Source organism: Pipistrellus hanaki (genome assembly GCF_964339955.1).
Source record: "Pipistrellus hanaki genome assembly, chromosome: 17".
NCBI classification, from domain to species: Eukaryota; Metazoa; Chordata; class Mammalia; order Chiroptera; family Vespertilionidae; genus Pipistrellus; species Pipistrellus hanaki.
The window spans coordinates 16,560,639-16,575,910 of NC_140519.1; the positions used below are offsets into that span (position 1 = coordinate 16,560,639).

Consider the following 15,272-nt stretch of genomic DNA (forward strand, 5'->3'; position numbering starts at 1 on the left):
GGGAAACTTGAAGGCGGGGGTCCTGGCCCTACTGGCCCCGATCAGAGTCCGGGCGCCGGCAGGCGGGCTGCGCAGGGACCTGAGCACCGCCGCCCCGGTTGTCTGAGCCCGGGGGTTGGAGAGCGGGGCGTGAGGAGCGCCCCCGGGGGCCGAGGGCGAGCCCCGCGCCGGCCAATGGCCTCGGTGGGCGGGGATGGGGCCGCCCCGGGACCTGCGTGGGCCGCCTCCCCCCCTCCCTCTGCCTCTCCGAGCCCCGTCCGCCTCCCCTCCTCCTGCCTCTCCGTCCGCCCGCCGCCCTCCCTCTGCCTCTCCGAGCCCCGTCCGCCTCCTTCCCTCCCTCTGCCTCTCCGAGCCCCGTCCGCCTCCCCTCCTTCTGCCTCTCCGTCCGCCCGCCGCCCTCCCTCTGCCTCTCCGAGCCCCGTCCGCCTCACCGAGCCCCGTCCGCCTCCCCGCCCTCCCTCTGCCTCTCCGAGCCCCGTCCGCCCGCCGCCCTCTGAGCCCTCCGCCCGGCCCGCCCGGAGCCCGGGTCCCGGCCCCGGAGGCCCCCCCGGAGCGCTCGCAGGTGGGTGCGGGGCGGGCGGGCGCGCAGGCGGTGGTCGCGGTTGGTTCGGGGGTCGTGTGCGCTCCCGGGCTTCTCCTCCGTTAGTGGAGTATCAAGTCCTCGGCGCCCGGGAGCCGGCCCGCTGCCCTCTCCCCCTGACCCCGTGCCCCTTAATGTCCGAGTCACGGCCCCGCTCGGGTTGTGATGGGCTCATTGATCCCGCCCGCCCGGCGCGGGGCTCGCATGTCCCCGAGGGGCACCCCCAGCTGGCGGACCCGGGGGCCGGGGGGCGAGTGGCGGGACCCGGCGCTCTGCGCTCGCCCCGACGCCCAGGGCGGTCTGCGCTCGGCCCGGGCCCCGGCCTGGCGTGTGGTGCCCGGAGGCTGCGGGCCTGGGAAGAGCCTCGTTGGGCCGAGAAGAGGGGGGCGGGGGGCGGACTTAAACAGGCTTCGCAGGAGCCGGGTGTGGGGCCACGGGGAGGAGGAGAGGGTCCAGGTATGTTGGAGAGGAAGGCGCCGGCCACTCTCACCCAGAACTTAAGAGTCGGGTCTGGCCGGACCCCACGTTTTCGTTTTGCTTTTTAATGTTATTATTGATTATATATTTATTTTTTGACTTCAGAGAGGAAGGGAGGGAGAGAGAGATTGAAGCCTCAGTGGTGAGAGAGAATCATCCGCCGACCGGCGCTGGCTCTGGGGGTGGAGGCTCGGCGGGTGGAGGCTGGGGGCCGGGAGGTTCGAGTGGAGGCTCAGCAGGTGGAGGCTGGGGTGGGGTAGAGGCTAGGGGTGGAGGCTCAGCAGGCGGAGGCTGGTGGTGTGGAGGCTCGGAGGGCAGAGGCTCTGGAGGGTGGAGGCTCGGGGGGCTGAGGCTCTGGAGGGTGGAGGCTCGGGGGGGGGGGGCGGAGGCAAGGTGAGGGTGGAGGCTTATGGGCAGGAGCCGGCGCACGGCCGCGCCCGCCCTCTCACCGCATTTGCTCGCTTCCCCGCAGGCCCGCCGCGCCGTGGCCGGGATGGCTCTGCGGCCGCCGGGAGAGGCCGGGCCCCCGGACAAGCTGTACTACCCGCCCGAGAGGCTCCCGGGCAGCCCGCCGTACCTGGCGCCCTACTACGCGCCCTTCGCGCCCTATGGGCCCCCCGGGAGCGGCCTGGCCGCCGCGGGGGCGGACTGCCAGCCTTTCCCCGTCCCCGTCCCCGTCCCGGTCCCCGCCGTGTCCGCGCCCCCGGCCGCCGCCCCCTTCGCCCTGCTGAGCCCCGGCCTGGCGCTGCCCCGCGAGCCGCTCTGCGACCTGGCCTGGCCCGGCAAGCTGGCGCCGTGGTGCCCGCTGCCCGCCTTCGCCAAGGAGCTGCAGCACTTCGTGGCCCCCGGGGAGGACCTGGCCCTCGTGGGGGGTCGAGGCGACGGCGGCCCGTGGTACGGACCCGAGGTCTTCCTGCCGCCGCCGCCCCCGGCGGGCGCCCCCCTGCTGCCCGCGGGGCTGAAGACCTCCCCGCTCCCGCCGCACTTCCCCAGCCAGCGGCCCGAGGACGGCCCCGAGCCCCCGGCCCGGGAGAGGACGCCGGCGCAGCGCTACCACTTCACCCAGGAGGACCTGCACCTGGTCCTGTACGGCTTCCTCCCCCGCCTGGAGCCCTCCCCGGAGCGCCTGCACCACGCAGCCTCCGGCCTCCTGGTGCCCCCGGACGGCGCTGGTAAAGGCAGGCCCCTTCTTCCCGGGCCCTGGATGGATGGATGGATGGATGGATGGATGGATGGATGGATGGATGGATGGATGGACGGACGAATGGATGGGTGGATGGGTGGATGGGTGGATGGATGGATAGGTGGATGGATGGATGGGTGGACTGATGGATTGGTGGGTGGATGGATGGGTGGGTGGATGGGTGAGTGGTTGGATGGATGGATGGACGGACGGAAGGGTGGGTGGGTGGATGTGGAATAGAGTGGGGAAGGGGCACTTCAGGGTGAATGAGTCGGGAAGAGGTGGGAAGCTGCATGTAAGGACTTCTATCAAGACTTCTGTCAAAGGACAGAGCCAGGGAAGGTCTGCACTCTACTTGCTTAACTGTGTGACTCCCGAGGTTGGTTGTGGTGGGAGCTAAGGGGGAGGAGAGAATGGTTCCTGCCCTGGGCTTTTCCCCTGGACTCAGACTCTACCAGGATGTGCCAGGTTGTCCCATGAGCATCTTATGCAGGTCATGGAGTCAGTCCCAGCTCAGCATCCATCGACATTGACCTTAGTCAAAGCCAGCATTATCTCTGGTTCTCGGGTTCTTTAAATTTGTAAATGGGGATCATTTCACAACCTTACAAGGATTGTTTTGTGTCTCAAAGGAGAAATTGTATATGTAAAAGGAGCAGGAAACACATAAACATCAAACTCAGGAAAATAGTTATCTCTAGGGAGCTCGGAGGGAAACACCTCATGAAAGGGTTTCAGAATGCTTTGCAATGAGAAAGAAGACGTGACCCCTGACTTTTTCTAGGGTCTGAGTGTCTTCCTCCAGCCGTGGATCCGGACTCTCTTCAACTGCCCGAAGGTAGGCGGGTCTCCTGGCTTGGACTTCTTTCCTCTGTCTGATGCGGTGAGTTTGCTCATCCCCTTTTCTGTCTGAGGTTCCCCTAGGTCTCTGCCTCAGGCAGATGCTGTTCGGTGGCGTGCCACATTTTGGCGTGTTCTGCCAAAGCCTCATTGCCAAAGGAGTCAGGTTTGGACCCTTTCAAGGAAAAGTGGTCAACGCCAGTGAAGTCAAGTCCTACGGAGACAACTCTCTGATGTGGGAGGTAAGTGTGTTTTTTTGTGGGAGGGACTTCCTGCCCTGTGCCCCCCTGGGAGAGAGGACAAGGCAGTAATCTGCTGGCTGTGCGGCCTGCTTTGCAATATAAGGGAGGGAGGGGAGGTGATTCATAATCCTTGACCTTGACCAATAACACCTACAGAAATCCCAGGCGCCCTGTGGTGCCCTAAGTCATTTCAGTCTGCGAACATGAGCCAGGACATACACAGTTAAAGAATTCATGCATTGTGCTTAATTATAGACAAGAACAGTTGCTTTCATAGGCTCTAGTGATGCTGAGAAGATGCCAAGGGAAATAAACCCAAATTTAAAATGATTTGTCACTTGTCTATGGAGTTAGTTAAAAAAACGGAGACTCTTGACTGTGTATGGATGTGGAAGATGTCAATCGCAGGTTGAGCCAGTGAAATTGGCAGGATCAGAGAAAGAAAGCATGGCTTCATTAATATGCATGAGAATTTGGTTGGGGTAAAATACAAAACTAACTGGTTGTTTTGAAGCAGTAGAATTGAGCAGAACCTCCTCTTGTTTCCCTTACCTCTGCGTATGAAATGGACATACGCTCACTATAGAAATTTGGAAATCAAGAAAGATAAAGTAAGAATCTTTTAAAAAATGTCCCCATCACCTACCGAGAAGTCCTTAAGCTAATAAAGTTAATTAGGCTTAATATAAATAAATTCAGTAGACTCCAATGTGAGATTTGGATGATACATTTTTTGACAAGTAAATCTCAAATTCCGTGCCTTGTTCTCTTTCAGATCTTTGAAGACGGTCGTTTGAGCCACTTTATCGATGGAAAAGGGGGCGCAGGGAACTGGATGTCCTACGTCAACTGTGCCCGGTTCCCCAGGGAGCAGAACCTGGTCGCGGTGCAATGCCAAGGGCAGATATTCTATGAGAGCTGCAAAGAGATCTCCCAGAACCAGGAGCTCCTGGTGTGGTACGGAGACTGCTATGACAAGTTTCTGGACATTCCCGTGAGCCTGCCGGTGACGGAGCAGGGGAAGCAGGCGCCCGGGCCCTCTGAAGGTGAGTGCACGCCTTCGCCGCCTGGCCAGTGAGGCGCCCCTGGTGGAAGCTTCTGGGCTCCCCTCCCCCCGAAGGCTCGAGCTGAGACTACACTGAGAGTGTCTCTAACCAGGGGGCATTGCCCAGCTGGAGGACGAGGCCCTCACCTTCCCAAAGCTGCTGACGCTGCTTCTATTCACAAGGACCCCTTTTCTTGTACCCCCTCTCTTTCCGCCCAGAGAAGACAATAAAAGTGAAATAAACGGACACAACCTCTGCCGTAGGCGAGCCAGTTTCTGAGTCCTGCCTGCTCGGGCTCCCAGCCTGGGGAGCCACTCCAGAGTTTGCAGTGTTTGCAGAGGGTGGGGTGAGAGATCAATTCACTGGTGGAGATGGGCATGGAAGGAAAGAAGAGAATAAGAACAAAGTAGGATAGAAAACGTTGATGTGAATTTGTTTGTGAAGTTGTTTCACAGGGATATGGGTGTAGGGGCTGGGTCTCGGAGAATGTATTTCTTACTGTGGGGTCTCAGTCAAGTTTGACAAGCATTGAACTAGATTCACTCTTCGATTTTAACGTGGCTGTGAATTCCTGGGCAGTCTTGGGGAGGAGCAGATTCTCAGGAGATTCTCATTCCTGCCTGGGACCTGAGATTCTGCATTTCTATCAAGCTGCCGACCCAACTGTCTGGGAGTGAGCCTCTGGAATTTGCATTTTTTGTTAATATATTTTAAAGATTTTTTTTTACAGAGAGGAAGGGAGAGAGATAGTTAGAAACATCGATGAGAGAGAAACATCAATCAGCTGCCTCCTGTACACCCCCAACTGGGGATGTGCCCACAACCAAAGTACATGCCCTTGACCGGAATGGTATCTGGGACCCTTCAGTCCGAAGGCTGAAACTCTATCCACTGAGCCAAACCGGCTTTGGCTGGAATTTGCATTTTAAAAAGGCTCTGAGTGAGCCTTGGGAATCACTGTAGGTGCGACAGGACAAGTGCAAATTACTGAAATATATGTGATCAGGTAGCAGACGACCTTATGTTACAGTCAGTGGCGTGAGTGGCAGGGGAAAGCCGGTGGGAATAGCATTCATCACACACTGCACTGGTTGTCTACGTGCCTGTCTTCGGACTAGACGGTCCTTCGGGCCAGGGAGTAACCCTAACCCTTCGCATCTCCTGCGGCCCCGTGTGGATTGAATGAAGGAGGAAGACGCTGACTCAATTGGGAAAAGCTGCTTAGGGATGAGTGGAAATTCGGGGCTGGGCGGGCAGTGGCGGCGGAAGTGGAGGGGAGGTTGTGTTAGGCAGGAAGAGAGAGGGCAGTGCAGGCTGGAGGGTGGTGAAGCCAAAGTCAAGCATCCACCGGTTCACCAGGGATTAGGAGGTGAATAATGGGGGTATCTTTGCAGGGTCCCAGTACTGAGGAGCTGTCCGAATTGTTTGGGTGCGCTATCGCCCTCCTACCCTAACGTGGGGGCGGGAGTGAGGTGCTGGGATCTCTAAAGTCCTGGGCCTCAGAGTTGTCACGTACTTAGCACAGCGTCACGCAACGCCTTTTGGTCATTTCCCAAAACATACCAATAACTTTCACTTTTTTTAAAACTTACCTTTATTATTGAAAGTATTTGAGATGTCCCCCTTTTACCAATTGCTTTTATGTTATTTTTTCTTTTTTTATTGTTTAAAGTATACAAATAGTAGCACATATGTCTCATTTTCTTTTTTCCCAACTGACCTTCCCCCAGCCTCCCCTACCGCCCTCACATGCCCTCACCCCCTCCCAGTGTCTTGCATCCATTGGTTATGCTTATATGCATGCATACAAGTCCTTCGGTTGATCTCTTACCTCCCTCTCTCCCCCATTGCTTTTAAAACAAAAGTGAAAAATAGATTTGAGACAAATCCATGCTTGATAACTCCCGAAATTTATTCTTTCCCTTTTTTTGAAAAATCCCTTAACCTGATGTATCGAGCTATTAAAAATGTCCATAACTGTTGATGTCTCTGGAAATTTTAGTCCAAATGGGTTTGTGTTGTTTTTTTTTAATCCACAAGGACTTTAGCTATGGCACCACCCGTATTAGTGAAAAAGCAGACTCTCAAGTGCTCAATAGTAGAATGCATAAATAAATGAAGACGTATTCACACGGAGTAATATACAGATTACAGCATATACGCCACAGGGGTGAGGGTTTAATGGTTAGTGTGGGAAACCGAGCCTGCGGCTACCCAAATTCCCCGATGCTCCTGGCACTGGGAAAAGGCTGTGTATGTTGGACAGTGTGTGAGGGGAAAGCTTGTAAAGGACTCCATTTGTTGGGAAGAATCATGGAGGAATTCATTTGTTTGCTGTTATGGATGTTTGGGAGCCGTTTTCGCCAAGCCTGTGGGTGAGGATGGGTGACAACCTTCCTCTTACGGTCGTGGGGGACCCGGGGTGCTGGGCCCTATGTGGGCGGGTATTTGAGGACGCAGCCTGCCGAGTGTGTGTTTTGGGTGCCGGAGGTGTGGAATGTGAAAACGACGCTTAATCCTTCCTCTTAATCCTCCCAAATTCTGGTGTGAATGGTGGTGGGGCCAGAAGCATGGGAACCGGGGTTGGGAAAGCCCTGGAGGAGAAAGAGCAGCTGACCCAGCGGAGGGAGGAAGCAGGAAAAGGGACTAGAATAAAAAGAAGATTCATTTCCAAAGACCTGAGTCTAATTAGTAACGTTGGGTGTCATTTCTGCCTAAGTGGTTGTTCCCTTGAGAATGCACTCTCATACCCATATTTTGCATGTTGGTGTGTTTTAGCGCTTTGAGTTGTAAAGATCGCTGGCCCCATCTTTAAGACCCCCATTTCCCATCCCAGGAAGCAGGAAGGCCAGGTACTGCTGGCCAGATTCTAGCTCTGAACAAAAACGCTGGCCGCGCGGGGGTTCTGAGAGATTAGCACCTCAATGAGAGTGGCAGACTGGGCTGGGCGGTGGATTGTCCCCGGCTGGGCGGCCGCCTTCCTGGCTATTTACTTAGTGAATGGTTTATTTCCTTAGCCGCTTGTCGAACGTGCCTGGGATGGAGCTGTTAACTAACAAAGCCCCGGATGGATGGCTTCCCTGCTGTCCTGATCCTGGAAAGATTTCCATCTCCAGATTCTTGCATATACGCACTCCTGGCTCTTTTCTCCCGCCCAGAGGCCAGACAATGAGGTCTCAGGGGAGGCACTTCTGGAATCCAGGGTCCTGGCAGAGACCCCTGTAGGGGGCTCCTGTCCTCCCTTCCTCCCAACAAGTGACAACCCTCACCTGGCACCTCCTTTGCTAGAATCTGCAGCACCCCCTCTCTCTTTTTTAAGGATATATTTAAAAAAATTTTTAAATATATTTTATTGGTTTTTCCACAGAAAGGGAGAGGGATAGAGAGCTAGAAATGTTGATGAGAGAGAAACATCGATCAGCTGCCTCCTGCACACTCCCCACCCGGGGATGTGCCAGCAACCAAGGTACATGCCCTTGACCGGAATCTAACCTGGGACCTTTCAGTCCGCAGACAGATGCTCTATCCACTGAGCCAAACCAGTTTTGGCTCTCTTTGTTTTTTATTTCAGAGAGGAAGGAGAGAGATTGGAACATCAATGAGGAGAGAGAATCATTGATGGGCTGCCTCTTGCATGACCCCCACTGGGGATCAAGATCACAACCCAGGCATGTGCCCTTGACTGGAATTGAACCTGGGACCTTTAAGTCTTCAGGCTGATTCTCTACCCACTGAGCCAAACCAACTAGCACCCTCTCTTAACTTCTCTTTCTCTGACCTCTTCCATTGATAACTTATCTTTCTCAGTCTTATCTATCACTTGGTGGTGATAGTATCACTGGTGGTAAGAACTCATTAAGTGTCAGTTAAATTAACAATCATGAGAACTTCCCTATGTGTTAGGGAAGGCAAGATACTGTCATCCCTCCTTTTTAGGTGAAGATTCTAGCTGGGGAATCCTCCCCCAAAATTCAGAGACGTGACCTATCAGCTAAGAGAGTGCCTAAGACTTTTCGTAAATGGGGACCAGGGGAACAGCCTTGGGAGGCCTGGGGCGTGAGCTCTGGTGTCCATCACTGTCCTGGGTGAACAGTTTTGAACTTGTAGCTCTGGCTGGTCTGAAAGGGACACGGAGAGTAGGCATGTTTTGGTTATATTATTAACCTTGTAACAAAGTGCCAGTCAATGTAAGATTATGGTAAGAGTATTTATGAACCAAGTGATAAACCAGTGTACCATCATGAAGGGAAGTGATATTAATGAAAACAAAATTATCTAACTTGGTCATTGTCAAGGCTTCGTGTTGGGCACACGAGGGTTTATTATTTTATTATGTTTACTTGAGTGTATGTTTAAAATTGCCAGTCATAAGGGAAAGGCTTTACAAGCTGCCTTGGAGGAAGTAAGAAGGAGGTAAGGCTGCTGACCAAGCCACCGCTCCTGTCCCGTGTTTGACAGAGTCTGCGGAAGGGTACAAATGTGACCGATGTGGGAAGGTGTTTACCTACAGATACTACAGAGACAAGCACCTCAAGTACACCCCCTGCGTGGACCAGGGCGACAGGAAGTTCCCCTGCTCTCAGTGCAAAAGATCTTTCGAGAAACGGGACCGGCTCCGAATCCATATCCTCCACGTTCATGAGAAGCACCGGCCTCACAAGGTGAGAACTTGGTTCTGTTAGCAAAGGATTCCACCCATGGCCCAGACCGGCCTTCTGGGTGGGTCCCCCCCAGGACCCCGAACACACTGAGGGCCTCCTGGGTGCGGTGCCAGCTGTCACTCCGGACCTGTGATCGAGAAGGAAGCAAAGAGAGATCATTCATTATGTTTCAACTCTGTGATCCTTTAACAATGTTACTTCCAATTTTATTTCATTTTATTTTTTTCCTTTTTGCTTTTCCCTTTTCCAATTATTCTTAAAATGTGTAGTGCATGCTTGGTAAATACGACATGGAGAAAAAACAAGACAGAAGCCACCTGATGCTAGGCTATGGCCCAAAGTTAAGACATCTTAGGTGTAATTCTTTTCAATATGTTTGTATTTTTAATATACTTAGATCATACTGAAGGTTATGAGGCTAATTTTCTGGCCTAAGATATCACAAACTCATTTGTAAATATAATGGCTATATCAGTACATCAGATGGTTGCACCATGATTGATTTAACCAATCCCCTGTTTTGCACATGTCTTGCCAATGATGATGCAGTGAACACTATTACATAGAAGTAGTTATTTCTGTTTCCATTTGTGATTATTTTTGTAATTGATTAATCCTTAGTGTGGGGGTATGTGTGCAGGAGGCAACCAATAGATGATGTTTCTCTTTCAGCCATGTTTCTATCTAACCCGCTCCCTTCCCCTCTCTCTAAAAATCAATACAAACATTTTTTTTAAAAAGAAAAGAAAGTGATTTGACCTTCAAAAGAGTTATTTTTTCTGGTAGACTGAAGGAATAATGTGTCATATTTGGTGTTCCCAAGGCTTCTTTTGTTATTTTCTCTTTGCAAGCTCTCCTTTATCATGACTATAAATATTGTTTAACATTGGGTTTCAGATCTGAAGCCAAGAATTCTGCCCAGAGCTCAAGAGGCACATATGTAGCTACTGTCCCAACATCTAACCTGAGGGCACTTTGCCCTCATGTTTGGAGTTTTGAGGTTTTTCCTGATTTTTATTGCTTAACATTTTTATTCTCTTTTAGTTTTCTTTATTTCATTTATTTTAACTTGAGCAGTACTTAACTTTAAAATGATAAAGTATATTTAATTTCCACTAAAGCCCAAAAGCAAACATTTAATTTAACTTTAATAGAAGACAAAGATACAGTGACGATAAATTATTTTTAACAAATTAATGGGTTTCTAGAAGAGAAAAAAAATTGACAAAAATAACGGAAGATGTGGGTATACAACCAACAATGAAAATTCCTGTATTACAATCCTCCTTCTAGCCTTTAAGCCTAAATGCATCCCCTTTTCAGATAATTTGTCAAGCAAACTTCAAGTGGGACATAGATTCAAAATGTCAGGAAACCCCTGAAGTCCAGGGGTGGGGACCGTCCAGCTTGAGGGTCATATAAGGCCCATAAAATAATTTGGTCTAACCCTGCCAAAGCTTTAGGGGTCAGTTAATTAAATATTTGGCTAAATATAGCAGGCTAATTTTTTAAAATGTATTTTTCTTGATTTCAGAGAGGAAGGGAGAGAGAGAGAGAGAAACATCAATGATGAGAGAAAATAATTGACGGAGTACCTCCTACATGCCCCCTACTGGGGATTGGCCCTGCAACCCGGGCCAGAATCAAACCAGGGACCGTTCAGTCCACAGGCTCTATTCACCGAGCCAAACCAGCCAGGGCAAGCAGGCTAATTTTTAAGTTGATAATTTTGTATGGTCCACTTAATGATATTATAAATATCCAAATCACCCTTGGCAGAGAAAAGCTTCCCCACCCTTGCAGTATAGTCCCTGACAATGAGGAACAAGAGTTCACACAAGCCCAGAATGTAGGTTCTAGCCTTCTGAGATACCTGACCCAGGGAGACAGGCTTGATTTTTTTTTCTCATTTTTTTCCATAAAGCATTGTTCCCTATAGTCCATAAACTGCACAGATTTATACAAGGCTTTAACTTTACTTCATCTTTGGCTTCCTTGTAAGCTTTTGTTTTTGCTAGCATTTCTAATTTCAAGACACGAAATTAGTTTCTAATTGTATAACTTGTATGATGTCATTCCCATTCTTCCTGGAGCTTATTCTGATTTGAACCAGTGATTTCTGGACCTGTGAACTGTCATTTGGATTTTTTTTTTAGTGTATTTTGTTGATTTTTTTAAAGAGTGGAAGGGAGAGGGAGAGAGAGTTAGAAACATCAATGAAAGAAAAACATCAATCAGCTGCCTCCTGCACACCCCCCACGGGGGATGTGCCTGCAACCAAGGTAGATGCCCTTGACCCTTGAGCCCGAAGGCCGATGCTCTATCCACTGAGCCAATCCAGTTAGGGCTGGTTTTTGTTTGTTTGTTTGTTTGTTTGTTTTTTAACACTTTTTAAAATTCTACTAATTCTTCTATTCCACTCTTCCTCTTTCTTGATTTATTTTTTGTATCACTGGTGCATATCTTCAAGTAATTGAGTTAAAGGATCTATAGTGAAAAGTTTTCTGAGTCCTTTGTCTGAGGATATTTTATTCCCATATCTCTTTGATGGTTTGCCTAGATACAGAATTATAGGTAGAAATAATTCTCCCTCAGAATAATTGAAACATCACTCCATTTTTTTCTATCATTTGGAGCCAATCTGGTTCTTTTTTAAAAATATATTTTATTGATTTTTTTACAGAGAGGAAGGGAGAGGATTAGAGAGCTAGAAACATGGATCAGCTGCCTTCTGCACACCTCCTACTGGAGATGTGCCCACAACCAAGGCACGTACCCTTGACCAGAATTGAACCTGGGACCCTTGAGTCCACAGGCTGTCGCTCTATCCATTAACAGTAGTTCACATCATGGGGAGGGGAAGATGTGACTCCAACTCTATTCTTTTTTGCCTTAGTGTTCTACATGTGGGAAATCTTTCTCTCAGTCTTCCAGCCTAAACAAGCACATGAGAGTTCACTCTGGAGACAGACCCTACCACTGTGTGTACTGTACGAAGGTAGGTGGAACCTCCTTGTAAGGGATCTGCCTTGAGCTCTGTGTGGGTGTCCCTGGATGGGAACTTGAAGCATTAAGCCTGGCTTACCTAACCCCATTTCTGCCCCCAAATATGCTCACATTTGCTTGTGATGATCAGATACAACGACCTACTGCCAAATTGGCATGTATGATGAGGAAATACATCCCAGATTACACAGTAAGCTCCCATTCACTTAATCTGGTGAAGACTGGCCATGTCTGGGTGTCTGTGCAAGGACAGCTTGTACACCTTCCTGAGCAGTGATCCAACCCTACGTATGCCCAGACACCCCATTGCTCAGTGCTTCTCTCCCAGCCCCTCCAGTCTGAGGCCACCAGTTTAAACTGGTGTTTTATATCACTGTCAGTGGACCCAAAAAAGCAAAGTCATTACATTTCTAATTACTACCTGAAAGTGACAAAGGTCAGAGCATAGTATTGACATGAATGAGGGGAATGGTTAGAAATAAAGGGAATAAAAGAAGTGGCTAAGAAAAGATAGGGTAAAAATAGCAAATACTTGGGAATCTATAATGCTAGTCACTCTGCAAAGCAGTTGGGCAGTTTCTCTACTCTGCAGTTAGTTGCTTATATGTTCACACAAAAACCTGTGCACAAATGTTTGTAGCAGCTTATTGCATAACAGCCCCGGCCCAGATGCCCTCCTGGGGGGGGGGGGGGGGGAGGGATGATACTGACCGTGGTACATCCACACCATGGATTGCACTCAGCAATAAATGGGGCATGGCTGTATGTATACACAGCAGCCTGGGGGATCACCAGACAGCTATGCCAAGTGAGGAAAACCAATAACCCAAAGTTGCATCCTTACAATTCTGTGTATATAACATTCTGAGATGATGGAATTACAGAAAGGGAGGATAGATGAGTGGTTGCCACTGCTTAGGAAAGAAACAGGCAACATGAAGGATCTTTTTTTAAAAATATATATTTTATTGGTTTTTTACAGAGGAAAGGAGAGGGATAGAGAGTTAGAAACATCGATGAGAGAGAATCATCCATCAGCTGCCTCTTGCACACCTCCTACTGGGGATGTGCCCGCAACCCAGGTACATGCCCTTGACTGGAATCGAACCCGAGACCTTTCAGTCCGCAGGCCGACGCTCTATCCACTGAGCCAAACCGGTAGAAATAATTCAGCCAGTATTAGCTGCTCCTCCTGTAGTGCAGTGTCTCTCGGAGTGGGGTCCTAGGACTCCACTCCCCCATCAGAATTGCTGGTTTAAATGCAGGTTCCTTCTTACCCCCAAAGAGTGCACTTACTGGGCACATTCTCCGGGCTAGGGCTGTCAGTCTGCATTTTTAACTAGACGCCAGGTGATCGCAGGCACCGGAAAGCCACTGTTGGAACAGCCTGGGCTACTCTGAACCAGTCAGGACGACACAGGGATCCTGTCCTTTTCTATCGAGGCTGCTCTTGCTGGCCGAGGGCGCTACCCCGGGCTCATCAACTGGAGAACAATGGATGGTATAAGCGATAGGAACCGGGAGAGGAAACCGGGAGTTCCCTGGCCTTCCCGCCGATGGAAATTTGCTTTTCCTTCTGCTTTCTGTCCTGGCAGAAGTTCACTGCCTCCAGCATTCTCCGCACACACATCAGGCAGCACTCGGGGGAGAAGCCCTTCAAATGCAAACACTGTGGCAAATCCTTCGCGTCCCACGCCGCCCACGACAGCCACGTCCGCCGCTCCCACAAGGAGGAGGGCCAGGGCTGCTCCTGCTGCCGCTGCGGGAAGGCCTTCCCGGATCAGGACGCCCTGAGCTCCCACATGAAGCTTCACGAAGACTCCTAGCCCGCAGGCAGGCTGGGGACCAGGGGGGAGCGGAGGACTCGGTTTCTGTCTTTCTTTTCCTTGTGTCTGTGTGTGTTGTGTGAGCAAATGGTTCTACTGGAACATGGGACTGACCCATGAGCTGCGATGACCAGATTCATCAACGGGTTTTAGCAGCTTTCGAGGAAATGGTTGCCGTCATTTCCAGTAAGAATGAAATTTTTAGTGAATTTACCAATAAGTAGTGAAAGCCGGCTGTTAACAGTTCTTGAGCATCCTGGAAAAGTAAAAAAGAAAAAAACCAGAGAGAGAGGAGGGGCCACATTGAATTTATGATATGGCTGTGGCCGTCCCCTGTTAAGTTTCTTCCTAGAATAAATTCTTTTCAAGTTCACTCCAGCCAGAGCATCATTAGTGTTGTAACTAAGTGTTCAGACAGGAGTTGATCTCCCATCTTTAGTTGGGTTCCTTCTAAACCCTCAGTTCTCACTTCTTCTAAACCCTCAGTCCTCAGTTCTTACTTCTCGTGGCAAATGCCTGTTTATTTGGCTAGCCTGGCCCAGAATCACTTGGAGGACACGGAAGTTACTTATTCACCCCACCATCTGTGTGTGCCCTTTACCGATCGGGGAAGGCAAATTATCACCAAACAAAGGCAGGCTAACCATTTTGCCACAGAATGAAAAATAACTAGTGTATTTATATTCTAGTTTTAAGACTGATTTTGTTCCTGATGAATAGAAAGATGGAATTCTTTGAGGTCTTTCTAATTAGGTGGTTCGTGCTAGTATATAGAGTATTTTAAAAGAAACCCATTTTTTAAATGTGCCATAGATGTGAGTGGTTTGGGAATAACCTCTTCTATGAGTAGGGAGACCGCAGACTCATCTCCTGGGCAATAATCGCCAATATTTATTGAGTGTTAACCCCATGTGAGGTTAGCTGTGTTCACTGCTATAAAAATGAGCGTAAGAACTGGTGCTTTGAAGGGACAAAGCCAGGTCCACCTGACTCCATAGCCCAGCCTGCGACCCCGCCAGTATGCTCTAGATTAAGACAAACAACAACAAACTTCACTTCAGCATTCACACAGAAAACTCAAAGACCAGAATAAAAGTTGCTTCGTAGGCAACCTAGCTACTAAGCACTATACATCACATGGTTCTATTGACAACCTAGGATTTTTCTTCCCCCTTTATCCACGGTCCACGTCGCAAACTGGAGTAAATTCAATATGGAACAGATGCCCCTTCCAGAGGCAGGCTCCCAGCTGTGGCCTGGTCCTTAGACAGAGGGATGCCCGTGGAAGAGCAGTGACAGATTTTCCTCTGGGGAATTCCCAGCTTCGGTGGCTGGGTCTGAGTAATTGATCCTAATGGGAATGTGCCCTGTTGTTTTGGGGCTGTTTTAACTCATGTTAATTAAGGCAGAA

General features: G+C 50.2%; 1 protein-coding gene across 1 annotated transcript; it reads left to right on the top strand.

Moving 5' to 3' along the window:
- Positions 1 to 1,541: 1,541 nt before the first annotated feature.
- PRDM14 (PR/SET domain 14) lies at positions 1,542 to 13,861 on the top strand (the record flags this gene model as incomplete). The annotated part of the gene is made up of 7 exons (XM_084864281.1): positions 1,542 to 2,229; positions 3,025 to 3,078; positions 3,165 to 3,322; positions 4,098 to 4,368; positions 8,827 to 9,029; positions 11,926 to 12,027; positions 13,631 to 13,861. Exons 1-7 carry the CDS (start codon positions 1,551 to 1,553, stop codon positions 13,859 to 13,861), a joined length of 1,698 nt encoding a protein of 565 aa, XP_084720407.1. The 5' UTR covers positions 1,542 to 1,550.
- Between the last annotated feature and the right edge of the window lie 1,411 nt (positions 13,862 to 15,272).